Source organism: Lithohypha guttulata, assembly GCF_036872675.1.
Source record: "Lithohypha guttulata strain CCFEE 5908 chromosome Unknown scaffold_9, whole genome shotgun sequence".
NCBI classification, from domain to species: Eukaryota; Fungi; Ascomycota; class Eurotiomycetes; order Chaetothyriales; family Trichomeriaceae; genus Lithohypha; species Lithohypha guttulata.
This window is the reverse complement of record NW_027042758.1, coordinates 233,056-258,052: the sequence shown is the minus strand read 5'-3', so window position 1 is coordinate 258,052 and position 24,997 is coordinate 233,056. Positions and strand designations below refer to the sequence as shown.

Below are 24,997 nucleotides of genomic sequence, written 5' to 3'. Positions count from 1 at the left end.
ACGATTGCCTAGATCATGTGCCTATCATTCGAAAGGTGTGGCAATGCCTGTATCAAACATGCCGGACACGGCAGAATATAGCCGTGTTATATAAGCCATTTCTTCGATGTCATGTCAGTCATTCCAGGTTTATGCAGGGCTAGATCCAGGGTCTCCACACCTAAAATCTTCCCCGGCATAATGAAATTTGTGAGGAGAACCGTGCTCTTGCTCCGTCATTTTTATGTCTCGTCTTGTTATTTTTATCGCTACGCAGATGTTTACGGCTGGAGCTCTCCTCGGGCCCGTCTATCATCATGTTCCATATATGGGAGTCTCAAGGGCAGGGAGCCGTACCTGTCAACAACGATGGTGGCAAGCGGAGAATAAGCACCATAAGGGCGTGCGAGCCGGTAAAGCATTCCTCCCCAATCGATGAGTCAAGCTCTGATGTTTTTAGTGCCGAAAACGAAAGACGCGCTGTAACGGAGGTAAGAATGAGTTTACCGTCTATTCTCAGCTAATCAATACAGAACTTCCTTGCTCTAATTGTACCTGGTACCAACGTTCAACTGGTTGTCATTACACTCAACCCAGACAGCGCCACAGTATGCCTCAAAGAAGGTAGAGCTATCCACCCAATCTACGACCTTTGGCTGATCGGCTGTCAGGTCCACTGAGCAAGCAGATGAGACCTTGAAAGACTATCGAAAAATCTTTCAAAGTCTGTTCCCAACAATCAAAAATTTAGAGCAGCTTAAGGGATTAGATCGGGAGTCGCTGATCGAACTCGTGGCTAAAACGAGCCCAAGAGCTGTTCTCAGCCCGCCTTCTCCCGTTACGCCTAGATCGGAGGAAAGGCCTTTGACCCATCCAGATGCTGCACATCTTGAGCATTTCCAGCCCATGCCTGAGGAGAATACTGACACAACCTCGAGAACAGGTCTGATAGGAATCACTGACGACGTGAACGCTCTTTCCCTGACCGTGAAGAGGTCCACCTCATATCTAGGTATTTCTTCTGTCACAGCTGCACTTCGAGTTATCCTTTGGCTAGACCCTGAAGCTCAATCCTTTTTCATCAAAACCCCAGATAGAAGTCATGCGCCGAGTCGTGAGGCTTCTTCTCCTCCAGAAAACATTGGAGGAATTGGAGTCCCTGGGACGTCTTCACCTTGGAGTGAAGTTCCCTTAATCAATGCTTACTTCAGCTATGTTCATCCGATTGCTCCACTATTGGACGAACAAGAATTTCGCGACACTTACATAGCACAGTCAAGAGACGATATTCGATGGTCATTGTTGCTTAACACGGTGCTAGCTCTCGGAAGCATGGCTAATACCTCACATTGCGATGAGCATGGTCATCGGATCTATTGGCAAAGAGCCAAACAAAATTTAAGCATCGAAATGTTGGGATCTGCACATATCGAGACAGTACAAGCTCTGGTTCTGCTGAGCGGGCTCTATCTTCATTACATTCAGGAGCCGAACCTGGCCAATTCGCTCATGGGAGCGGCGTTCCGATTAGCCATATCACTGGGCTTGCATCGCGACTATTCTGAGGGCGTCGATCCGGCAAAGCGCGACAAACATGGCAAGTCGATCGAGCTCAGAAGACGAATATGGTGGTCGATGTTCGTGATCGACTCATGGGTCGGCTATGGTCTGGGTAGGCCCAGTATGGGCAGGATGAACCATGCAATTTCTGTAAAGCCACCACAGGAATGCATCGGCTATCTCAGCAGTTGTTGACCCTCATCCAAGAGAACATACAGTTCTGCCAACTGAGCACTCGCATGGAGGATGCCCTTGCTCAATCACCAATGATACCAGAGGCAGAGAGGAGAGCACTGGATAATTCTTTTCTACACTGGTATAATACATCATCAGCACAAAACAATACTCCCCGGGCTCAACCTGGAGAACCGCATGGAATTTCAGTGGTCAAGAACATCATGAGGTGGCGGTACGTACTCTGTAGGATCATCCTCCACCGACCGGTTTTGCTGTGGGCAGCAATGCGCAAAACGCCCTTCACGCAACTACTCGAAGAGAAGAGATATGCCGTCGAGATTTGCCGAGAAATGACTTTCGAGCTTATCAACGACATTGCAACGACCTGGCGAGTATCAAGACCGTGTTCAATGGCTGGTTGGAATGCTACGTGGCTTTTGTACCAAGCGCTGATGGTGCCGCTATTGCACCTTTTTGCAGACAGATCCAACGAAGCATGGAACCAGAAGAACCAAAACATGATTGAGGTTGGGTTAGCAGTCTTTGTCGATTTACGATCGTGGTCACAAACAGCGGGTCGATCAGCCGAGGTCGTTGATAGGATCTATCGAGCATGTCGAAGACATGAGCTGATCGAAACCAAAATCAAAGGTTCGGAAAACATAAGTCAGCAATCGCAAATGAGTGGGCCTCTCGACTTCACCTTGAATGACTCTCCGACCCAAGAGGTCTATATGAATAACGTTTTCGACTCTTTAAATTGGAGCGATAATTGGGTCGACGAAAGCTTCCCGTATACTCAAGCAGCTCTACGGTTTGATCAAGGTCAGGAAGAATTGAATAGCTCGTGCGAGCCCTTCATGACGGGATTCCAATACGACGACCCAATATCGATACTAGACATACAGACTGATAGCCAGAGCTTCTCGAACCAATTGTATCAGCCTGGTTCCTTCTGAAAGACAGAATCAGCTCTTCCATCATCTGATAAGCGACCAATAGTACGGGCAGGAGACAAATCGGCCACACCACCCAAAAAAGGGCCGATATAGCGATATTCTATAACATTTTGACCCTGTTGTTTACTGTTAGCATTGTCTTCATATCCCAACAACGTCCGCCTGCTCAAACCAATTGACGGTCCGTCAGCTTTGAGTGGCAAAGTAGTCAAACAGATGCTCGACCCCCATAATCGATACACGAGCCAGCAATTCGCAAGAAGCAGAACAAGTACAATATCCGTATTCTTTCAAGGCTTAACACCACAGAAACATAAGCCGTGCTTGGACTGAACGCTAGAGACCGTGTCTACACAACAAACCAGACAGTAAGCAGTCTGTGCGGTCGAGAGATCCATATTCAACGAAGAAGGTCTCTTCTAAGCGGATGGCGTTGATGGATCTGAACGAAGTTCGACAGACTTTGCGAGAGGTAAGCCTTGCTATTTTCTGCTCTCGTCTCTCGTAAATATAGGCCTTTAACCATGACAAGATTGACAAACAAGCTCTCGATGAGGGGCTGGAGACAGCTAGATACACGGGTAGCCCATGAACCAAAATCTTTCAGCCGATTGCCCGCCTACGAAGAACTAGAGGCGAAGCATCCAAGCGCACTGTATAAGCCAGTATATCTTGAGCTTGACGTGGTCAAACTTCGACCGGATGACGTTCGTAAATCTCCGAGCAGGTTTGGTGTTTCGAGCTTCGGATATTGGTGTGCGCGTATCATCTTCAGCAAGAATTCAAGTTGCGAAGCGGCGCTAAGAAAGTGAACGAGATCGTCAACGAGCAGTGGATTATCTAGGAAAAGAACGGCATAGATGGTGGCGTTCAAAAGAACCCTGCAGGATTTAGCAAGTCGTCGAGGAATATAGCACCTGAACCAGAGAAGACAAATCTCTGGGCGTTCTCGCAGCAAGTTGGATAAGACGACGCCGTTGCCGACGATCACACCGCGTAGTTAGCTGTCAACGATTGCCAAACGGTGTGTAATCTTTGCAACCAGCCCGTACGCTTGCCACAACATGCACAGAAATTTGAGTCACATGTCTTGTTGAGGTCGGCAAACCACTTGTGGACAGTGTCATCGAAAAGCTAATTCAAGGCCTAAAGGATGTCCTTGTCCGATTCGAGGCGTGCTGTCTGACAAGACTCTATTCGTACTCCAGAAAACTGCGATGTGTATTCGGTCTCGATGTTGCAGGTGTTACTGAGGCTACCAGCGAAAACTTGCTAAGCCTGAGCTTAACGATCGTGTCTATGTCGACCCGATCTTGACCTGTGGTACGCGTGACCAATCGTCAAGGTGATTAGGGTGTACTACATCAATCGAAACAATGACTTCTGTAGATGCCAACAACATTACTACACTCCAGATAGAAAGGATATGTGCTATAACAGTGGCTTGCGTGGCTACTTTGTCCTCTATCCTCCTGGTGGTAGCAAAGTGATCGCTCAATATCCTATCGGTGGTTTGTTGACATCGCCAGATACCAACATAGCCGTGTTGCCACCGAATATTAATCTCGCCACTGCGTCTCGCTTTGGCTACATCGGTACCTCTTTCGCGGGCCTCATGAAAGCACATGCTGGACCAGGCAAACGCCTCTGATCAACGGAGTGACGGGTACCGTTGGTTATGCCGCAGTCGCTATTGCGCTGGGTATTGATTGCACCAACATTCTTGGTATCGGACGTGATAAAAACGCCTTGCCGAAGTCGAAAAGATGTCGCCACATGGCAGAGTCGTTGTGCGGTCATCTGAAGATAAAGGGGGTATTACTGAATGGATAAAGCAAGAGACGGACGGACTGGGACCAGACGCAATGTATGACTGCTTGGGCGTTGGCGGCGATGCCACTCTCACCAGCCAGTACGTCGACAGCATCAAATCAGGTGGAAGAGTCGCTTTAGTCGCAGGAGGTGCATTTGGCAAGATGGAGCTGGAGTATGCTAGGGCTATGGTAGGGCTATGGTTCATGATGTTGGCGTGCTTGGTACTGTTTGGTTTAATAGTGCCGAGGTGGACGAGTTGATCGCTCTTGTCGCAGCAGGCGTGATCGATCTATCGTACCTGCGACACAAGTGCTTCTCGTTGGATCAAGTCAATGATGCTTTCGAGTATGTTGGAGATCGTCCAGGTGGTGCTGTCAATGTTGTTGCACAGCCACAGACCTCGCCATCATGTGTGCTGGGGTCATGAGAGAAATTGACAGCTGAAGAAGACATATCAAATGCCCGCCTGTGTCGAGGTTGCTGTGTTGAGAAAGAGCGCTCCACGTTCAAGTGTGTGTCGCTAACGCAATATGATCCGCGTCGGGCTCGTCTTACTCTCTTAACTGCTTGAGATCCGGTGAAGGTATCCTTCTCTCCTGATTGGCATATGCTTCAATTGGCGATGCCTCGCTTCCACAATTCGGCTTTGAGTTCAGCATGTGCGAAGCAGATACACTCGAGCTATCGAGGCATTGAGGGTCACATTGATGCACATGCCGGCGGATAGAACATGGACTTGACGCGGATTGTTCATCGTGCCTACGTGGCTGCTCGCTTCCTCGGCGGACGTGAAAGTGGATTTCTCTCACCAAGAATGTATTGTATTGTACGCTTAGATAATCGAAGATGAGAAAGCTAAAATTCGCAGATATATAGCTGTTCCACCGCACCTTTCATTCCACTGATGTCGCACCAGGTACATAACATCAGAAAAGCAGCAGAATATTCAACAGCGAGCGTTCAAAATGAGTTGGTACGTTGTACGTTTTTTCTACTTTTGCACTTCGCACGACTATGGGCCACGGAACCATGCTTTCTGCCTGCTAGAGAACAAATTAAGGAAGAATTGATCTATCATTGCTTGTTTGGGCATCGGCTATCTCTCGTCACAGGTCGATGCATATGCCTGAAAGATGTGACTTCGATTGCTGCGGAGCAAACATGTGCCTGGATTCTGACAAGCATAGATGCGTCTTTTGTGCGCAGTGGATCGTCAGAAATCATCTGGGGCATTCGCCACATGAACGCACAAAAGCCTCGCGCTAACCTGTACTGTCGAAAAATCCGAGAAAGTCAGCAGAAACGTACGATCCGCCTCCTAGTATTTCCAGCGTATGTATGCGATGGCTGTGCTCTCGGCCTCACTGCGCTATTGCACTCATCTGCTAGAATGTCATCTCTGTCAAGTCGTGTAGCCAATTCGGAGTCCTCTGTAGGCTAGTGGTTTTCCTGGTGCCTTCGTAGCTTATGATTGGCATAAGATATATAAGGTTTTCGCGAGAAGATCGAGCCTTGGGCGATCCTCATTGACACGTCGTTACACGAACTTTTCACCTGCTTTGAGTTAGTTTTGCTCGCTGACTGTCTCACAGAAGTCCGGAAATCAGTAAGCCATTTGAAAATCTAAGTTTGTGAGGGTTTTTGTCTTTGGACTAACCAATGTGCGAACAACAAAAACGCACAAAAACCGCAGCACGTAAAGTTTGTGACGTTAATGCCAAGAGTCCGCTCCACAGGGGTAGAGTATATCAATGCACGACCATCGCCTATCACTTCTTGACAAGCAACTGCACTCTACTACTGAAAATCTCTCCACACAATATTCTTCAATAAACAAGCACAACATCACACAACCTCATTCAAGATGACTTCCGAGACTTTCCAACCACGACCCGCCGAGGTCAACTCTGCCAAGACAGTTTGCAAGTGTGGCGGCTCTGATTCTGTGTGTGGCTGTGCACCAGGCCAATGCACCTGTGCAAGCTGCCCACAGAGCAGCAATCCAGTAAACAAGGCCGTTCCAGCTGCTCAATCAAACAAGACTGTCTGCCAATGTGGTGGAAATGAAGGCACATGTGTAAGTACGCTCCGACCATTCAACAACATCTGCCTAACCGAAAACAGGCCTGCGAAGACGGTGCATGCGCCTGCGGCGGCTGTGCCAAGAACCATTAAGGCATCATAGAAGCCGCAACACGAACCTTGTCATAACAAGACAGTGATGGGTGAAGGCGTCAACATTGGAAATACTAGTACTGAACATGGATCGGTCGCATCGGCAAATGCGTTAAAGGGCTGAACGAGAAATTATCATGTAATCTGACAACTAATAATATGTATTCATGTCCACGAGAAATGCTCGAGGTGCAGATACATTGCTCCTGCTCTTCCTTTTGCGATCTTCAAATTCTCCATAGCAACAGCATTACGCACATCGTTTTGCGTAGTGATTGGCCCGCACACGTAGGCCCTTACTGCATCTCCTGTCTCTGCCATACAGTTTCCTTCTTCTTGGATCAGTTGTGGCAATCGTGGTCGACCGATTTGTTCGCGACACAAGATGTAGTCCCTTTCCAAGGATGGATTGACTTTTTTGTCTTGGTCAGGACTGACAATGAGATCAGATCCGGAGCTGGAGGCGTCTTCTTTCTTTTCTGGAAGACGCACAGGGATGTCGACTTCCTTTGTTAAGTAGACATCAATGCTAATTGTCGCCTCATTGGCTCTGAAAACATGTTTGGTCAATATGTCTTTAACGGCGTCGAGAAACCATGCTTGCCACTAGAGTCTCTTGTCGCCAATAATTGACGAACCGTTTGTGCTCTTGGCCTCGAAGATGCGACGCAGGCTTCTGAGCTGGAAGAATCCCGCTCTTCCAGCTTCTCAGTCCCAACAGTCTGCTGTACATCTTGCATCGAGCAGTACCTTCGTTACTGCTCCAGGAACGGCAGCATCCAGCCTGCAACCGGCCCCCCAGCAATCACAAGCAGTCGTCGACTGTTTCGAAATGTCAAGACATCAATACCACTATATGAACCGTCCAATACTACAGGCATCGCAACATTTATTTCCTTAGCCGCCAGGCTGTGTAGTCTGGCTGTAAAATCACTCCGTTTGCTGGCGAAGACATGTCCATCTTGAGGGAGTCCAACTATGTTGTACGAGAGGAGTGGTAGGAGTAACTCAGACTCGAAGGGGGTGTACGCTAGATATCAGCATTGTCATGGAGATATAAGATTTCGAAGCCTTGATCTAGCCATAGCCAAGGTGAATCAAGCCTCCTGGGCGAAAGCGGTGTGAGGCAAATCCGTGCACGATCGATCCTACCCCGTTCAGCAGCTACCCAGTGAATGTAGTGGATACTGACCAGCGTGGGAAGAAAATGTTCTCACCTAGAAGCTTATCTGTTCCTGTCTAAGTTCCCAACGTCGCCACCAGTCACAATGTTACGGGCGACCCTATTGAGCAGATTTATAGATACTTTCTCTTCCTATTTGGGCGCTGAGTGATCGCGGCTGGGGATCTCTGCTGGGAGATCGTTGATCTGGTAGGTATAGACTTTCACTGCTTCGACTCCGGAGTACTCCTTTCTTGCCTTCTCCAGTCTGCAGAAAGACAAATGCTGGAATGGTGGGCCAATCAGTAATGGGGGGAGGTGTGTGCCGAACGGGCAGCTCATTCTTCCCGCAAGGACATGGTGCGAGGATGACATCCAAGCGTGCCCGGCCATAATCAAAACTCCTTGGCTTCCCATAAAATGAGTTCTCACACATGGATTTCGATTTGGTACGAAGTCAAAACATATCAGCCTGATTTAAGTCTCTCTAGCCATCGGCTACGGACATGTCGAATATGACAATGACAACGAGCTCAACAGGCTTGATGTTCATGTCAACCTCCGCATCTTCCACAACTTCTGGCATGATGATGGGTATGGAGTCAATGGCAATGATCTTCTTCATGTCGAGCACGGCACCACTTTTCTCGTTGCAGTGGGCTCCGAAGTCTGCTGGTCAATATGCGGGAATGTGCATATTTTTGATCGCCTTTGCGGCGGTATTCAGGGCTCCCTTAGTTCTTAGGACAGATTTTTACGACATACAATCCACCCTGAGCAGCCTGAGATACGGGCAAAGAGATCACCATTTGTTGAGTGGGATTAAGATGACCCCTCGTCCTTGAACAGGTCGCGAAGCGGTCTTGATTGCGGTGATTGACGTCCTGATTTCTTGTGTTGGATATTTACTGTGAGTGATCATTGCTTGTGACGATGGGTGGACGCTCAAGCTTACTTTCACAGAACGATTGCGGTGATGACAATGAGTGTCGGCGACTTTCTCTCCGTTCTAGCTGGCGTTTTCTTGAGCTCCCTTGTGTTTGGACACCTTCGAGGCTGATCAGCCGCGGATTAGATAGCCGATACTGCTTTCCGCTTGTATGCACCAGAATTTGGAGGACCAGCTGAGAAAAACAGTTTTAGATGAGGACACACGAAGAAGACTGTAATAGTACCCGGAAGAGGTCGCGGAATGATGGACTTGCTTGACATGTGTTAGGTGTTTCATGAGTCTTATTCTGGTCTAAGCCTGATATTCAGAGATTGGAAGAGCGTGGGTCAAGCTGTTGAGCTGCGCGATTCGACATCGACTGGGGTATGGGTCAAGATGGTTGCAGGTGTCCGAGTCGGGACGAAAGTGTCATCCTTTGCAGCGAACCAGGATACGATGACTGTGCCCAAACTCCTGCAGGCCATGGTGATATATTACAGGCCTTCATGACAGCGCAAATACATAGTCCCTTTGAAAGAGGTAGCAGATTGCGAAACCTTCGAGATGTTTAGGCATTCACAAACGCTGCTTCATTAACAGGCGTCAAGGGCTTGCCAGTGAACTGTCCGTCGTGGCCGACAACAGCCATGATATTCTTCATTGCATTCAACTCAAAATTGATTCTTGTATTCAACGCACCACCTCCAACATGAGTAGTAAGCGTCACATTCTCCATTGATGCCAATACTCTTGAGACTTGTGGCTCGTGGTAATGGACATCCAATGCCGCAGCAGATAGGTGGCCAGATTTGAGAGCCTCTGTGAGTGCTTCCTCTTCGACAACCTCGCCTCGGGCAGTATTGATCAGCCGTGCTCCAGGTTTCATCTTGGAAATGGTGTTCTTGTTCATGAGATTCTTCGTATGCTTGTTGAGTGGTGTATGTAGTGTGACACAGTCTGCCACCTCGAGAAGGCTCTGAAGCGTCTCATGGAATGTTACACCGAGCCGCGTCTCCTCCTCAGAGGCTAACCTTACAACGTCGTAATAATGAATTTCCATACCCAAGGCTTTAGCTTTGTAGGCGAGCTTCTTACTGATGCTCCCGAGGCCTACGATACCCAGGATATGACCAGCTGGGTTCTGCGAAATGGTTGCGATGAGCTTATGTGTTTCTTGAAACACAGCAGGATCTGCAGTTCGAGCAGCTAGCTGAGACCTAGTGAAATTACGAAAGACTGAGAGAATGAAGTAGAGTGCTGTGTCAGAGACAGCCTCGTCTGATGCGCCAGCACCATTGGCATACCATATCTTGCGTCTTCCTAGTGCTTCGGTATCTGCCCAGTTGTATCCCGCCCCAGCGGAAGCGAATATACGAACAGATGGAGGGAGTAAAGCAATCAGCTCGTCGTCCCATTGTCCCATTTCACCACCTGTCTGAAAGTGTGGTCGGAAAATAGCTGAGAAATCGCCGAACTCCTTGTTCTTTAGAGCTGTGATAAACGACACTCGATCTGTGTGAGGATTAGAGATTACATCGTACTTCTTCAGAAATTCTTGGTTGTAGAAGTCGTGGTTGTACTTGATGTCCTCGCCGATCCGTAGGATGATCGGCTTCGGCATTTTTGACGTCGGCTTCAGCTACAACGGCAGCACTTTGATCAAGAGTTATTGCTCTTTTGACAAAAAAGCACTTCAACACAGTCTTTGTGGTATTACACGTATCAGCACACTCCTCTGTCTCAGATTGATCTGGTGGGTCTACATCGACAGGTTACTATCATCGGTAAGATGGAGAAGATGCCGAAGCTACACCTTGCATGTGTGTACTCCGCTGCTATGCAGGACGTTGCATCGTCGTCTGGAGATGCTCGAGCTTCGCACCTTGTTTGTCTTGGCTACTCACTTCGAGCAGATCGACAGGAAGTGCAAGGTACCGACGGCAGGGACAGCACACGTCTCATGTGGACATGCAAGTATTCCACGCTACTGTTGCGGGCTGTGTCGTGATCTCAATTGGAGTAGTTCTATGTGCCCAGCCTCGAGGCGTGTTCTTGAGGAGGCGGCGTCTTAAGCATATTTATCATTGCGAGATGAATGACCCCTCGATTTTACTGCCGCATCCCATAACCAGATCGACAAGTCCGCCTCATGAATCGCGTCTCATGCCACAAGCTGATCAGACTGAGAGTATGATCATGAGAGGGTATTGACAGTCGATCGAGTGCTTCAAGATTTGGTAGCTCTGATTGAGACTCTCCGAATTTCTCTTCTCCGCGTGGCCCGGTCATCATCCGGGGCTGTGCCCCGTGCCGATATTTAGTGGCCTTCTCCTGGCGATTCCCACCTTGTACTTTTGTGCTCGGCGGACCTCGGCTTGCAGCCGATGCATACCCGTCGTACCTTAAATGTTGTCCTCCACCTTGTTGCTCGAGAATTGTCCAGCAGTCATGACCCGTCAACACATTCACGCGTAACCAAGTGCCTACCTATTAGCGAAATCCACACACCTTGACAGTCATGTCCATACACTGTGCAAAACCAAACAGAATCACCCTCATAGCTGAAGTGACTAAATTCGGTGGGTGCTGGCGTAAAATCTTGCTCCTGCACAGGATCAGCCTAATCATGCTAGATTATGTCGGAATGGGATTCATTCGACCAGATGAGGACAATCAAGTGAAGTTATTCGCAACCACGATCACATCCATTCGCAAGTAAAAATGCTATACAGTTTACTTTGCTTGCCAGGATATCACGACAAGCTGCCAGATCGCGATCTAATTTTACTTCCTCTCAGATGAATTTCCATTGACTGCTCTACGAATTGAGCCTTGACTACTAGAAGAGACCTTTTCACATCCTGCCCGACGTTGTCATACAATTTGCTAGTAAGCATAAAAGTTGATAGCCTCCGACTCGTTTTGACGAATACGACGATTGTCTCTCATCAACACCAACCGCATAAGCCACGTCAATGCAATGACACCAACACAGAAAGCTATGCTCGAGAACATGGCTGTCAGAAATCGAGGCGAGTCCGAATCTGGCCACAGATAAGGCGTAAAAATACTCGCACAATTTCCGATCGTGTTGACAATCGCGATTGCCACAGACTTCTTCTCGTCTGTTTGTCCGAGAGTGGCAGCAACCCATGCAATGTTGATATTGTTGACACCATAGGTGGCGCCGACAAAAAGAAAAACTGCAAACATGCGAGCACCCATGTTTAGAGTGCTTACTGCGATGATGAAACCAGCAATGGCAACGAGCTTGCAAGCTGTGATCTGTCTGCGAGTTAGCAAGATCTTCGGTCGGAAGTATGATCGCTCTAGACGGAGAGAACTTACGTGCCAAGTCCGTTCATTGTATCGTCCAGAGGTCCACGCAACCAAGACAGAAACGACTGTCGATAGCAGATAAGGAGGCGTCGTCAGGACGAGTGATACCGTGTCAGAATAACCGAAAGTCTTGATCAGCTGAGGCAAGAAGTTCTTAAAACCATTCGCCGAGAAGTGGAGAATGCCTGTGAGCGCAAATAGCCAAGTTCGATAGTCTGAGCTGGCTTCCCGAAGACCTGTCCAGACACTTGTACCCTCACGCTTGTGAGTGGTGTCCGCAGCAACACGATCATGAGCCAGTTGTCTCTCCTCAGGCGTGAGCCATCTTGTTTGAAGAGGTGAGTTGGGCAACGTGAACCATGCCGCGACAGCTGCGACAATGGTGACAGCACCTTGCAGGATGAAAAGCCATCGCCAGCCGCTGAGACCGTGCACTCCATGCAGGCCTTCAAAGACACCAGCTGCAATTAGTGAAGAAAATGAACTCGCAAACATGTTTCCGGTGTACAGAATCGCCATCCTTGTGGCTGTTTCCTTCCTTGTATAGAAAAGAGAGATCACAAAAATGGCTCCAGGGTAGAACGGGGCTTCTGTTATGCCGAGCAGGAAGCGACAGACCAGCATTCCGTGGTAGTCTTTGGCCAAGAAGGTCAGCATTGACACGATGCCCCATAAGCCCAAGAAGACTGAGATGTATGCTCCGGGCTTGATGCGAGTCAGCAACATATTCGAAGGCACTTGACCTAGAAGATAGCCGACGAAAAGAATGCTGACTGAAGCGACCACGTCAGTTATGCATCCGATTTATTTTCAGCACTATTGGACTTACTGCATGTGTTGTACTGTGTGCCTTTCAGATTGAGGTCTCCACTCAATCCATTCAGCCTGGCATTGACGATGGCATTGCGGTCAAGGAAATTGAGGAAGTAAGCGAACCACAGCACAGGCTGCGAAGTTTGTCAACAACAAGTTCATTGCCTTCATGCCAGGCTTACCATCATATACCAATCCAGCTTCTTCACCAAAGCTACCTCAGCAGGGTCTGTCTTCGCATGAGACCCGAACTTATCCAGGTCCTCGCGACCACCTTTCTCGAGGACTTTGTCTCTGGCATCGTCAACATGCTCGATGTATTCTGATTTCGTTTCGGAAAAGGTCTGAGTATTTCTTCCGTGCGTTGACGGCATCGTGAGAATGCTTGTTTTTGCTCCAGATATAAGAAATTAGGTCTTCGTCCGAGATGTAACAACGGAAGGTGTGAATCTGGAGCGCGAGAGACTCTATATGTGTCGAGTTCATGTCCCGACCGGGTTGTCCTCCCACATTTTCCCACATTTTCCCACACTTTTACCCCAACTTTGCGCGAAGTCTCGAGCTTGCAAAACGACTTTGGGGCGCTTAGGATTTCAGGCGATATGGAGAAAGGCCTGTCATGGCTGTAAGCCCGGTGTTGTCTTGACTTCGCACTTCTGCAAATCAGTCAGGCTCTACTGACGCTATCTGCTTGGCCACAATGTCGACTAGGTTGAGTAGTTATTGAGAGCAGGACGCCAAGCTCTTAGTAGGCTTGTATCCCTTGGCCTGCATACAGGACTTCGACAATACCTTCCAAAGCCCAGGTTAGCCAATGTCATGGTCAGATGGAGGAGTACCAAAGATGTGCAGGCTAATACCATGCACGAAAACGTGTCTCACACCGCGGAAATCTGGACCTGATTTGAATCTCTATTCCAACTAAAAGAGTATCTGTGCAGTGGAAGTCCCACGTGGCAATCGCTGGGTTTGTTAGGTGGATTGATTTGTGTTACACCTAAACACCATTTGTTGCACTGCCCTTCAAGACTACAACATCTGGTAGGCTCTCTTCAATGTCTGCCATGTGCTGCAGAGTGTCAACGCACCACAGTTGTCTGTCTTTTGATAGCGGCTTATACGGCTTTCTGGGAAAGTACGTAGCTGGATCATTGAACCCAATCTTGGGCCCCACAAACTTCCAGGCACCATACTTCGTCAGGGCTATACCTTCTCTACAGGCCTTCTCTGCCGCAGACGCAGCACCCTGCAATCTCTTTGCTTCTTCGATCTTGTTCTGCTTCCAAAGAGTGTAGACCTTGGATACGGCACGCGGGAAGATGTTGCCCATCCCCGTGATGCATCCCACGCCGCCACCAATCAAGCATGGCAAGAGCCAGTCAACCTGACCTGCATAGACGCTGAACTGCTCTGGTGAGAAGAGCTCACTCAGGTGTGTTACCTTGCCAGCATTTCCGCAAGTTAGTTTTACTCCGACAATGTTTGGATGTTCAGCCAGCTCAGCAAGCAATGCAGAACTCAAATCGACTCCGTTGGTGGCTCCAGGGTACTGCGAAGACGATATCAGCTCAGTCCCAAAATTCGAACTGTGAATACTTACGTTGTATATGACGACAGGAATAGGACTCTCATCTGCCACCTCTCTGTAGAAGTCTCTGAGCACATCATTGGTAGCAGCTTTCGGCCAGAAGCTAGGTGGCAGAAGCAGCGCAAAGTTAGCACCTGCCTCAGCTGCATCTTCAGCCAGCTTGAAGGTCTCATTAGTCGATTGCCCACTGATGCCCGCGACGATAGGGTAATCTGGAAGATCCAGATCTGCTGCAGCTTTTCGTGCGGTCCTGGTCAACTCAATCTTTTCTTCTGGCGAGAGCAGTACAGCTTCACCATTCGTACCCTGCACTACTAGACCTGCCACACCACCACGAATCAAGTTTGAGTAATGAGCATAGCATGCGTCTGTGTCAATCTCCTGACGAGCAGTAGGCTTGAAGAGTGTGATGCAGGGAGGGTAGACTCCTCGGGGTAGACATTTCGCTTTTGCTGGAATATTGCTCTTCAATATTGTCATTGTGATATCGAAAACACTCGAGCTGCCGCGGTGTGGCTCTTCTGATCTTTTTGATAGACTATTGACAACAGCGAGTGTTGTGCATGTCGCAATCTTTCTTGTCTACATCATGGCTCGGCAAAATCGCCGCGATGCCGATGGTACATTTGTGCTGGCACGCAGAAGTGGGCATTGAAAGCATGTGCCTTGTAGTCCTGCAGTAGTGGCTCCTTGCAGATCATGGCGCAAGGTCGAGGTCGTTATCGATCACTTAGACACTTGCATCCTGGGGCTTGCCCTCTTCAGCTCGTATTTCCTGTTCGCCTGAACAACAATGTAACACGCAATTCGGTAAGATCGTATCGCTCTTCTGAAGACTAGCCTCAGTTGCTCAGCGCAACCAGATTCCGCAGGCTCTTTGTCTTCTGGCAATGAAGATAGTCGGATCAAGCAGTGTGAAGACAAGTTTCGGACTAACACCTCTGTGCCGGTGTACCGAAGGAAGCATGCAAGGATCTCACTGTCCAACCGAGAATATCCACGACACCCAACAAGAAAATCAGGGCTAAACAATCTGCCGGATCAAGGTATGGGATCGATGCCAGTCTATCAAGTTCCCTAGTGACCGAGTTCTCAAGCTTTGAGTCCAGATGACCTGTCCATCTCCTAGAGCTTCTCCTTGGCCAAGATATTATGCTCTGCTTGCTGAAAACTTGTGCCCACTGAAACATGAGGTTGGTTTGTACCTTCCACAGCCTCGGCTCAATCGATTAGACTCTGGGTGGTCTTCTGTCTGCATCCAGTCCTGCCACAGCACATGTTGGTTGCTACTTTGATCAAATCAACTTCCTCCATTTGCATGGAACAAGGACATCTGTGAGAGACATGACAGCGATCCAGGCATTCGTTCCAAACCGTTCAATGCTGCTTGAATCTGTTTGAATTGCCTGGTTCACTGCTATCTCCCAGGCCTTGTGACAAGCATAGAACTGTGTCTCTTCTGGTACGAACTATAGCTTAGTCATCATTGTACTTCTTGCTTCGAAGATAAGAACTCGTCTCAGTGAGACATGTGCTGTCAAGAAAGTCACCCAAGCCTCGTCATGTCTGATACCGGTTCATTTCTTGGCCACATGGCCTTGGTAGCCTGATTACATTAAATCAACAACATGCCCACTTTCTTGCGACATGGCTCGGTTGTCGAAAGGAAATCGTGCAGGTATCTCATGGCCAGTTGGCTCGAACTCAGGCAGTTAGGTCAGTCACAGATCGGCACACTTGCACGAAATCCAAGCTAGTGTCCTGTATCTGTCCATGTAGACTTTCTGGTTCGCACATGGGGAGTTCGAATGGAAGAGGATTTGAATTAGCTGAACGGTATTTAATGACGAAAGGTGGGTCTGGGACTGGCAGACCCACGCATATATGTGATCATCGCGACTTTACGTGAGATAGGTGGCAGCAGTACCTGAGACATCGCGCAGTGAAGATGTACCGTATCCACATATCATCGCTGTCGATAGTGTAAGCGAGGCTGAATAGCTATAGGGCTGACCCTTTTTGTGAACTGAGAATTACATTATTAGAAATTACTATTTCTCAAAAGCTAACGAGAAAGGACGCGACCAGTACCACAACAAAGATTGAAGCTCAAGATATAGATACTGTTTTCAGCCTACTGCGACCCATATTAGTAGAGATGGTGCTGGTTGAAGACTAATTGGTCTCAAAGTTGCAGAATCACACCGGCCCCTCTGTCACTACGTTCGCCCGTAGTTGGGTGCTCGCGACGTGGTGATGGGGCTAGAGTTCGTCATTCGAAGTTCATCCACAACTACCGCTTTGGGCAGGTAAGCTATGCGCGTTCGGCAAGCAAAATCCTACCTCGCGACAAGAATGTCTATCTCAAGCTCTGCGGTTGTTGAAGATCTATCGTAATGTATCGTAGCTATCCGAACTCTGAGCAGATGAGCTTCCTTTCGAGGACGGTTGAAGATGTCCAGGTATGATAAGTGATGCATCGGTTTCATGTGGTGGTCCCATAACGGTGGGGCGACACGATCGAGGAGGAGTTTGAGTTGCACAGATACGACAAGTCATCTCAGTACTGTCTTGATACAAGGAATTTTTCAACGTTGCAGCTATTGTGTGTGGCATCTGCTTATACTACAGCGTTGACCACATGTTTTATCTCACCCATGTTTTTGTTGTGGTTCCTGGCTATCTATCTTGTCTGTAGTGGACCACTTCCCGCATGTCCACCGCCAGATCGAATACTCGCAGCATGAACGCCAGAGACTTCGACGACTCCACCACTCTTCTCCGCAAAGGCGTCGATCTTTTGCTCCGCCTCTCTCTGCTCAACATTGCTGATCTCACCAAGTCCGTACCAGACAATCGTAGCAATGCCGAGAAGGCCAGCAAGAATCGAGAATGTGAGCGCGACGATACCTTTTGGCGTGAAGCCTTCTGGTAGCAAACCTGGTGATACGTTCATACCTGTGGTATCAAGCAGGTTGACAGTATTTCCAGCAGCATTGCCCTCGATCGGCATGTCTTGTGCACGGCATGCGTCGAAGTGATCTTCAGGAATCTTGCCGTTGAGCTGTTGCTGCAGCTGGAGTGGGGCCTCGACAAATGTCAGGATGAGACCACTGTCAACATGCCACTCGATATGGCAGTGGAAGAGCCAGACACCAGGATTGTCACTGCGAAAACGAATGACGAAGTTACCATTTGGCCTGACGAGAAGTGTATCTCGACGCATCGGCGTCGCAGGATATGTCACAGAGCCATTGCGGAGAGCTTCAGGATCCCAGTCTCCGCCTTCTTCAGCTCCTCTGTGCAGGACTTGAAAAGCGTGACCGTGTAGATGGAAAGGATGCTTGCCTGGATCGTGATTGTTGAGGACAATTTCGACAACTTGGTTGTGTGACAGAATGAGAGGATGAGTATTGACGCCATAGACAGTCTCGTTTGTCGCAAGGTCGCCAGAGGTAAGGACTGTATATAGTGTTGGGACTTTAGGACGGACAAAAGTGACATCGTTGAAGAATGCGTAGTTTGCGCCGTCACGGAGATTGTCCATCTTGACGTCGATTGTGTAACTTACTGCTGGGTCCTCGTACAGTGCTTCTTCATCGGTAGGGACTAGTTCTGTGTCGTCGAAGGGATTAAATTCTTCAATGTCCGTGGCATTTGGCATAGGTGCGTCTTTGTTGTAGACAAGATAACTGGTGACGTTCGGGTTGAGGCCATCGGGAATCTGGTCGAAAAGATCTTGGTCCATAGAACCAACGACTGCAAAATTATCTGTGGTTTCATTTTTCGTCGTAAGCAGAATACCGACACGCTGAGCTGCAGTGAGGTAAATCTGTTCTGCTTCGGTAGGCTTATGGTAGATTCCATCTAACTCAATAATGCGGAAAGTGTGGCCTTCGATCCAGAAGTATTGTGCTGCAAATGCAGCCATATTGACAATTCGAATGAAGTAAGTCTTTCCAGGCTGAACCGGTATCTGCAGGTTCTGGGTATCGTTCATGAGGGCCGAATTAGGTACTACATAATCGTTAGCCAATGTCCCATCGGTGAGCAAATGCGAAACTTACCAGGTTCTGCACCAGTCGGGTTCGTGACACTTAGGAACGAGGATATTAGACCTGGCATCTCGTCGTGATACCAATCAGACAGAGTCAAAACCAGCTCTTCGTCAAACTGATCAGCATAGGGATTCTCGGGGTCGCGTACAATCAAAGGTCCACGTAAACCATCTGGGTATTGGCCGTCAACGTGCGAGTGGTACCAATATGTGCCTGGCTGGGTAACGTTAAAGCTATAGGTAAACACTGAACCAGCTGGCACTGGGCATTGTGTCGATTGGGCTACGCCATCCATATGAGTAGTGCCATTCATGTATAGGCCGTGGAAGTGAAGGGAACACGGCCTGTCTCCAAGGTCGTTCTTGAAGTTGACAACGACCTGGTCACCGACAGTGGCATGAATTGTTGGAATAGGCCATTGACCGTTGATGGCCATGACTCGTCGCTCGTGTTGTCCATCGGGATTTCTGTTTACCCAACCAACAGTGAAGTCGTAGGTCCTGACATCAGCAAGTGCTGCTGAGGCTAGGAATGCCGTCGATAGTAGTCTCATTACGCGAGTTAGAGCCATTCCGGCTGATGTGGTGATGGTAACAGAGAGTGCTCGAGAAGAGATCAGATAAGATGCGGGATGTAGTGTATTGACTTCTTGCACTGCTTGGCAAGCCTGTGGGAAGGGTGGGAAGAGGTTAATGCCGCAAGCCGAAATCGAAGCGAAATTTTGCAGGGATCTGATAAGATGCGAGTGAGCTGATTGATTTGATTAGGTTTACTGAAGTGTCATGCAAACTGACTTGACGGCTAGGTCCAATTCCCTAAGCGAGTATAGAAGTCTAGAACGAAGTGTGCAGGCGGAAAAGCACAAGACCTTGTTTGTGTGTGTTGTCAATAAGGATGATATCAGTCGACTTTCTGGACGTGCAGGACCACGGGACAGTCGTGTGCTACGCGAGTAGAAAAGTGTTCGAAGAGCAGTCTCGATTGGCTTGGCTGGAAGGAGTGGACCTCAATTCGCACGAACTGCAAGGTTTGTTCGTGTGGAAGCAGGCACGTTGATCCAGAAGTAAGCTCGAAGTTTCCACATTGGAAATGCTTGGAGAAGAAGCAGGAAATCTTGGGCGAAAGCCAATCGCTTCCGATCTTGGCGGATGGGTGTGGGACTTTGTAAAGAGTTTGAATTCGAAGCTCCAATTGTACGAGCAAGTCCAAACGAGGAAGAACGGGTAGTCCCTCGGACAATCGTGGTCGTCGAAGCCTGCACCAGTGTGCTTTGCGATAGAGCAAAGATTCTTGACTAGTATCTGTGAATTAGGATAATGTGATTGAGTGCAAGGGCACGCAGGACACAGAGCTCTCGGTGGAACGCGTTGTACCACGGGAAGTTGAAGCTCGTCCAAGCGATCATAAGCTTCTCGCCAACTTTGCCAAGAATAAAAAATTGATCTGATAAGCGGGCTTCTGACAAGCTAGCCCCCCAAGTTATGCCGATCTAGGCGATAATTGGCGCTAGAATGTCCCGCACCATCGCCGAAGTCGTTGCCGTGTCGAATCATCGGTTGTAGCTCTTTCCTGCATTCAGGATGATCACACCACGATTGCGGTAAAATGCTCATGTTGTGCTTGTCTGCGGAATCTGATTGTTGCTGATGATTCTGTTCGCTTCCGGCAAGTCGTAAATGTACATGCAGCGCGATTTCCAGAACACATGCTTGGCAAGCTCGAGATCGTGCGTGAAAGTTGAGTCCCTCCTTCGAACTTCTCATCTTATCTGATCTTATCTTCTGTACTTCAATCAACCTTCCAGCCTTTTTCTCTCAAGCAAAGTATCAATTTTCAAGGTTGTGACCAGAAGCTCGGAAAATTCGGCAAGATGGTGAATGTGTTCGCTGTGCCAGTGTTCTTCATCCTCTTTCGAGAGACAGTCGAGACAGTCATCATCGTCTCAGTATTGTTGTCCTTCCTGAAACAGCAGCTTGGCCCAGATCAGGACCCGACCGTGTACAAAAGACTGCGAAAACAGGTACATTGAGCTCACTGTCATGGATGCATCTCGACTGACAAATTGCAGGTATGGGCTGGAACTGGCGCTGGCCTCGTCATCTGCCTTATCATCGGCTGTGGTCTCATCGGTGCTTTCTATGGCTTGGGCACTGATGCCTGGGGTAAGACTGAAAAGATCTGGGAGGGCGTCTTCTCGATGGTCGCTTCTATTGTCATCACGGTCATGGGTGCAGCCCTCCTTCGAGTTTCGAAGCTTCAGGACAAATGGCGTGTAAAGCTTGCAAAGGCACTCGATACAAAAGGAAGTGGTTCTGCCAAGTTTGGAGAAAAAGCAAGGATCTGGGCTGAGAAATATGCCATGTTCATGCTGCCTTTCATTACGGTACTGAGAGAGGGTCTCGAAGCTGTTGTGTTTATTGGTGGTGTAAGTCTTGGCCTGCCTGCCACATCCATTCCTTTGGCAGTCATCTGTGGTCTTTTAGCCGGATGTTTGATCGGATACGGCATCTATCGAGGAGGCAATGCTGCTCCCTTGCAGATCTTCCTCATCGTCAGCACATGCTTCTTGTACTTGGTCGCTGCCGGTCTGTTCTCGCGCTCGGTCTGGTACTTTGAGCAGAACACATGGAACAAGCTGACTGGTGGTGACGCCTCGGAAAATGGTAGTGGCCCTGGCTCATACGACATCCGTCAAAGTGTTTGGCATGTCAACTGCTGTAGTCCTGATCTGAATGGAGGAGGTGGCTGGGGCATCTTCAATGCTCTTCTCGGTTGGCAGAACAGTGCCACATATGGTAGCGTCATCGCCTACAATCTATACTGGATCGTGGTCATTACAGGATTCGTCTTGTTGAGATTTAAGGAGAAGAGAGGTCGATGGCCATTGATGAAGGCAAGAAAAGAAGCTACACGGTCAGTCTCCGAGTCCAAGACTGGTCGTGACGATAGCTCAACCGATGATATGAGCGAGAAGCACACAGCTCAAGTCCGTGTGCAGAGTGCAAGGGACATCAGTCCAGCATAATGTCGACCTTGTTGAACACCTCGTATCGAGACAGTCATGAGTCTGGGTAAACCGACGGGGCCACTTTACGCGATTCGATGATATACAGGTTGAAAAGAGGCTGAAGACGATGAAATTGCATAGGGACTTGGTCATTGTATGCAACATGGCGTGCTTTGAAACAGCTTGGCGCTGATAGGCCACTACTTAAACTTGTGCATAACCGCTTCTTTTCATTCAATCTTACTGGATTGCACTGGGTTGAACTTGTTAAAGTGCCACCAATTTTTCAAAACACAATCGAGAAGCTCACAATCTCTATCGCAGTCTAGCACACTCATAGGCTTTGCAGATATGGATTGTGCTCTTGAGGTTCATGTGCTACTCCGGACACTGTGATCACTGAAGCCCACTTTCCTTTGTCTCGCAGAACGTCTTGCTCGCTTTCGTCCGTGCAGGATGCCTGATCGACTACGACAAACTGGAATGCTCGGTTCAGAGTCATGCTTCGCTATACAATTATGATTTTCACTCGAAAACTGAAGCACTGCTGTCGTAAATTTTTGATCCTGTATTGATTCTGCCCGGGCAAAATCATGACGTAATGGTTAGCGAAGCAGCACATCCCCGGATAAGAGCTATCACCAGTACGAGGAGCTACTTTTCCGGACAGACGATTCAAAGATTATATAGCACGATCTGAATCACCAACGACGTCTATTAAAATCCTTGTCGTAACTAAAAAATGACAACAAACCCATTCTCACCTCATGGCGCCAGAGGCCCAATTGTATGTGCAAACTCAAACGTCCCAGGCGAGCATAACCATTGACTAACGAAAAACTTAGAGACAAAATGCTCGACTGCTTGCTGTCCTTGGTGTTGGCGGAGGACTATTGTTCTGGTTGAGGGTTAGAGGTCAGGAGAACAGGCGGACAGAGGTTGCGCGGAGAACAGAGCAGCTGTCAGAAGAGTTGAAGTCGCGGTGAGATTCCCACCAGAAGCGCTAAACGGCAGGAGTAGTAGTTGGGGGAAGAATTGAAGCCATTGTGTCATGCATGGCGCGAAAAGAATAGGCCCGAGGGTATGTGAACTGGATGTTACGAAAGTTGACGATGAACATTGATATACTCGTGGCGAGGTCGATTCATTCGGATGAGCTTAGTACCATGCTAGGCAGCGTCGCAAGCAGGGTGTTTTCGTTCACATGTGTCTCTCACAATCAGGAAATTGAAGCTGTCTCACATTGAGGTTCTAGTGTGAACTTGCTGGAAGAGGCATTCATCTAATGAATTTATGTCCACTCATATCTGAAAACTATAAGTCGAAACTGATCTCGCAATCGTCAAAGTGACATCATCCTTTACGTACGGCAGGCATTGTGGTATCTCCTTCAAAGGATGAGTCGCTATAGTGCAGTACACGCGGCCTCGGATATTGTTGTTCGTATTAATTTCATACTGCGTAGGAAGGTTCGCAGAATGAAACCCAAGTTTCACGATCCAGTGGGCTGCGCCTCGTCGTTCATGATCACTGGCAATGCCGACCTCTGGAGGAAGGGTATTGCTGTTGACGGAGTTCATCGGTTGCGGATAGATTTCTGGAGGAGAGTTTCGGTTGAATATCGGCTTGACTCAAAGCAGTTAGTTGATGGCCGAATACGATGTTAGCTCCGCGTATTCGTCTTTCCTTTGTCCACATTTCCGCGGAATACGCGTATGTGAATGCTTCTGTCTCTACTCAAAGACAATCTCCCGACGGGTTGAAGATCTGAAAATGGGATCAAGCTGCATGAGCGTGGCGTGGCAATTGTGTAATTACCCTCTCCATCCTCAATCACAAGTTCTTTCCAGCTCTTTCCGCACCTCCCTCGCCCTCACACATCTGCACTCACTACGACAGATAGCGCCTTGACACATCTCCTCGCACTCGGATCGTGCTCCTCGTACTTCACCTCGAGCGTAGACAGACGACTGACAAGAAGCCGACCTCATTCCTGCGATCCTTATCCTACGACAGCGCCCGAGGCTCTCCTCAGATTGGTGACCATGACAAACTTTTATGCTCGACAAGATGCTGCTGGCAGCGCCGATGCTTCTTCGGATGCCTGGGCAGGATTTGAACTGTGGCATTATAAGCCTTCAATGGCAGCCGCAGTCATATTCATCGTCCTTTTCGTCCTTCTGAGCGCCTACCACAGCTTCCTCCTCATTCGCAGACGGACCTGGTTTTGCGTACCCTTCGTCGTTGGTGGACTTTTCGAGATCATCGGATATATAGGCCGTGCTCTTGCAGTAAATAATATTGACAGTGTACCGCCATACACCATTCAAGCCCTTGGCCTCCTCCTTGCACCCATCCTCTTCGCCGCATCGATATACATGATTCTCGGACGGATTGTTCGTGTCCTCCAGGGAGAAGCATATACCATCATTCGCGTCAATTGGCTCACAAAGATCTTCGTTACTGGAGACGTTCTCTGCTTTTGCATTCAGGCTGCAGGAGGTGGCATGCTTGCTGTGGCTACTACTCAAGCCGAGATCGACAGGGACAACAATATCGTTCTCGGAGGTCTTATTCTACAAGTTTGCATCTTCATCGTCTTTCTCGTGACAGCCATCATCTTCCACAGGAGAATGAGCCAGAGACCAACCTCCGCCTCTCTTGATGGCTCACTAGGCGAAAATGGTGGTATCTCCAGCGGACGATTCGGAACAATGACATGGAGGAAACTCATGGTTGGCCTATACGTTTCCAGCATACTCATCTCGCTTAGAAACATTTTCCGTGTCGTCGAATATGCTATGGGCTGGAGCGGGTATTTGCTGTCAACAGAATGGCCACTGTACGTCTTTGACGGTCTGCTCATGGTCCTAGTCCTGGTTGTCTGCATCATGTGGTATCACCCAGAAATCTCAAAAGGAAACAAGAAGTCTGCGGCTGCCATGCGCAAGCAGGAAACTTCTGGCCCGCAAACAGCAACGGTATAAAGGTGCTACGATTTGACAATGATTCGAATGGAGGAGCGAAGGCCACGGTGGCATCTGGCGTTGGTTGTACTACATGAATCAAGAGTTCTGCGAATTTTGGATAGAGGATAACATGAATATAGGTATGGCTAGGACATAGGCGTCCAGCCATGGCAAGCAGTGTTGGCGTTTGAGTGCACGGGATTTAGACCAGTCATGAGCTAGAGTTACCCTTTTGAGGGACAGTATTCATTTTTTTTTTCCCAGTTGTTAATATACAGTACTGATCTGCGTTTCTGAAAGAGCTATGCAAATAAATACTCTGTTTCCCCAACCGAATCATGTAATTTCGACTGACCATGAGAGTACTTCCTCGTTTTTCATCCTCATTGTTGTTGGCTCCTTTAACTTTACACCTCCGAGCAGTTTCCCGACGTGCCTGTACTACATAGTAGGCACGCATAGAGA

At 48.6% G+C, this 24,997-nt stretch overlaps 8 protein-coding genes across 8 annotated transcripts; 4 read left to right on the top strand and 4 right to left on the bottom strand.

The window, feature by feature from the left end:
- Window positions 1-296: 296 nt before the first annotated feature.
- On the top strand, window positions 297-2,675 carry LTR64_008434 (uncharacterized protein; the record flags this gene model as incomplete). The annotated part of the gene is made up of 4 exons (XM_064902748.1): window positions 297-470; window positions 513-603; window positions 668-1,651; window positions 1,705-2,675. The coding sequence occupies 4 exons, from the start codon at window positions 297-299 to the stop codon at window positions 2,673-2,675; spliced, it is 2,220 nt and encodes a 739-aa protein (XP_064750887.1).
- Window positions 2,676-4,441: 1,766 nt separating this feature from the next.
- On the top strand, window positions 4,442-4,917 carry LTR64_008433 (uncharacterized protein; the record flags this gene model as incomplete). Its single annotated transcript, XM_064902747.1, has 2 exons — window positions 4,442-4,662; window positions 4,731-4,917. 2 exons carry the CDS (start codon window positions 4,442-4,444, stop codon window positions 4,915-4,917), a joined length of 408 nt encoding a protein of 135 aa, XP_064750886.1.
- Window positions 4,918-9,326: 4,409 nt separating this feature from the next.
- LTR64_008432 (uncharacterized protein) lies at window positions 9,327-10,379 on the bottom strand (the record flags this gene model as incomplete). Its single annotated transcript, XM_064902746.1, has 1 exon — window positions 9,327-10,379. The coding sequence occupies one exon, from the start codon at window positions 10,377-10,379 to the stop codon at window positions 9,327-9,329; it is 1,053 nt and encodes a 350-aa protein (XP_064750885.1).
- Window positions 10,380-11,644: 1,265 nt separating this feature from the next.
- LTR64_008431 (uncharacterized protein) lies at window positions 11,645-13,284 on the bottom strand (the record flags this gene model as incomplete). Its single annotated transcript, XM_064902745.1, has 4 exons — window positions 11,645-12,043; window positions 12,107-12,870; window positions 12,927-13,044; window positions 13,093-13,284. 4 exons carry the CDS (start codon window positions 13,282-13,284, stop codon window positions 11,645-11,647), a joined length of 1,473 nt encoding a protein of 490 aa, XP_064750884.1.
- Window positions 13,285-13,907: 623 nt separating this feature from the next.
- Window positions 13,908-14,978, bottom strand: LTR64_008430 (uncharacterized protein; the record flags this gene model as incomplete). Its single annotated transcript, XM_064902744.1, has 2 exons — window positions 13,908-14,459; window positions 14,511-14,978. 2 exons carry the CDS (start codon window positions 14,976-14,978, stop codon window positions 13,908-13,910), a joined length of 1,020 nt encoding a protein of 339 aa, XP_064750883.1.
- A 2,203-nt stretch (window positions 14,979-17,181) lies between these two features.
- LTR64_008429 (uncharacterized protein) lies at window positions 17,182-19,127 on the bottom strand (the record flags this gene model as incomplete). The annotated part of the gene is made up of 2 exons (XM_064902743.1): window positions 17,182-18,515; window positions 18,566-19,127. The coding sequence occupies 2 exons, from the start codon at window positions 19,125-19,127 to the stop codon at window positions 17,182-17,184; spliced, it is 1,896 nt and encodes a 631-aa protein (XP_064750882.1).
- A 1,299-nt stretch (window positions 19,128-20,426) lies between these two features.
- FTR1 (high-affinity iron permease) lies at window positions 20,427-21,581 on the top strand (the record flags this gene model as incomplete). The annotated part of the gene is made up of 2 exons (XM_064902742.1): window positions 20,427-20,576; window positions 20,625-21,581. 2 exons carry the CDS (start codon window positions 20,427-20,429, stop codon window positions 21,579-21,581), a joined length of 1,107 nt encoding a protein of 368 aa, XP_064750881.1.
- Window positions 21,582-23,608: 2,027 nt separating this feature from the next.
- Window positions 23,609-24,550, top strand: LTR64_008427 (uncharacterized protein; the record flags this gene model as incomplete). Its single annotated transcript, XM_064902741.1, has 1 exon — window positions 23,609-24,550. The coding sequence occupies one exon, from the start codon at window positions 23,609-23,611 to the stop codon at window positions 24,548-24,550; it is 942 nt and encodes a 313-aa protein (XP_064750880.1).
- Window positions 24,551-24,997: the final 447 nt, after the last annotated feature.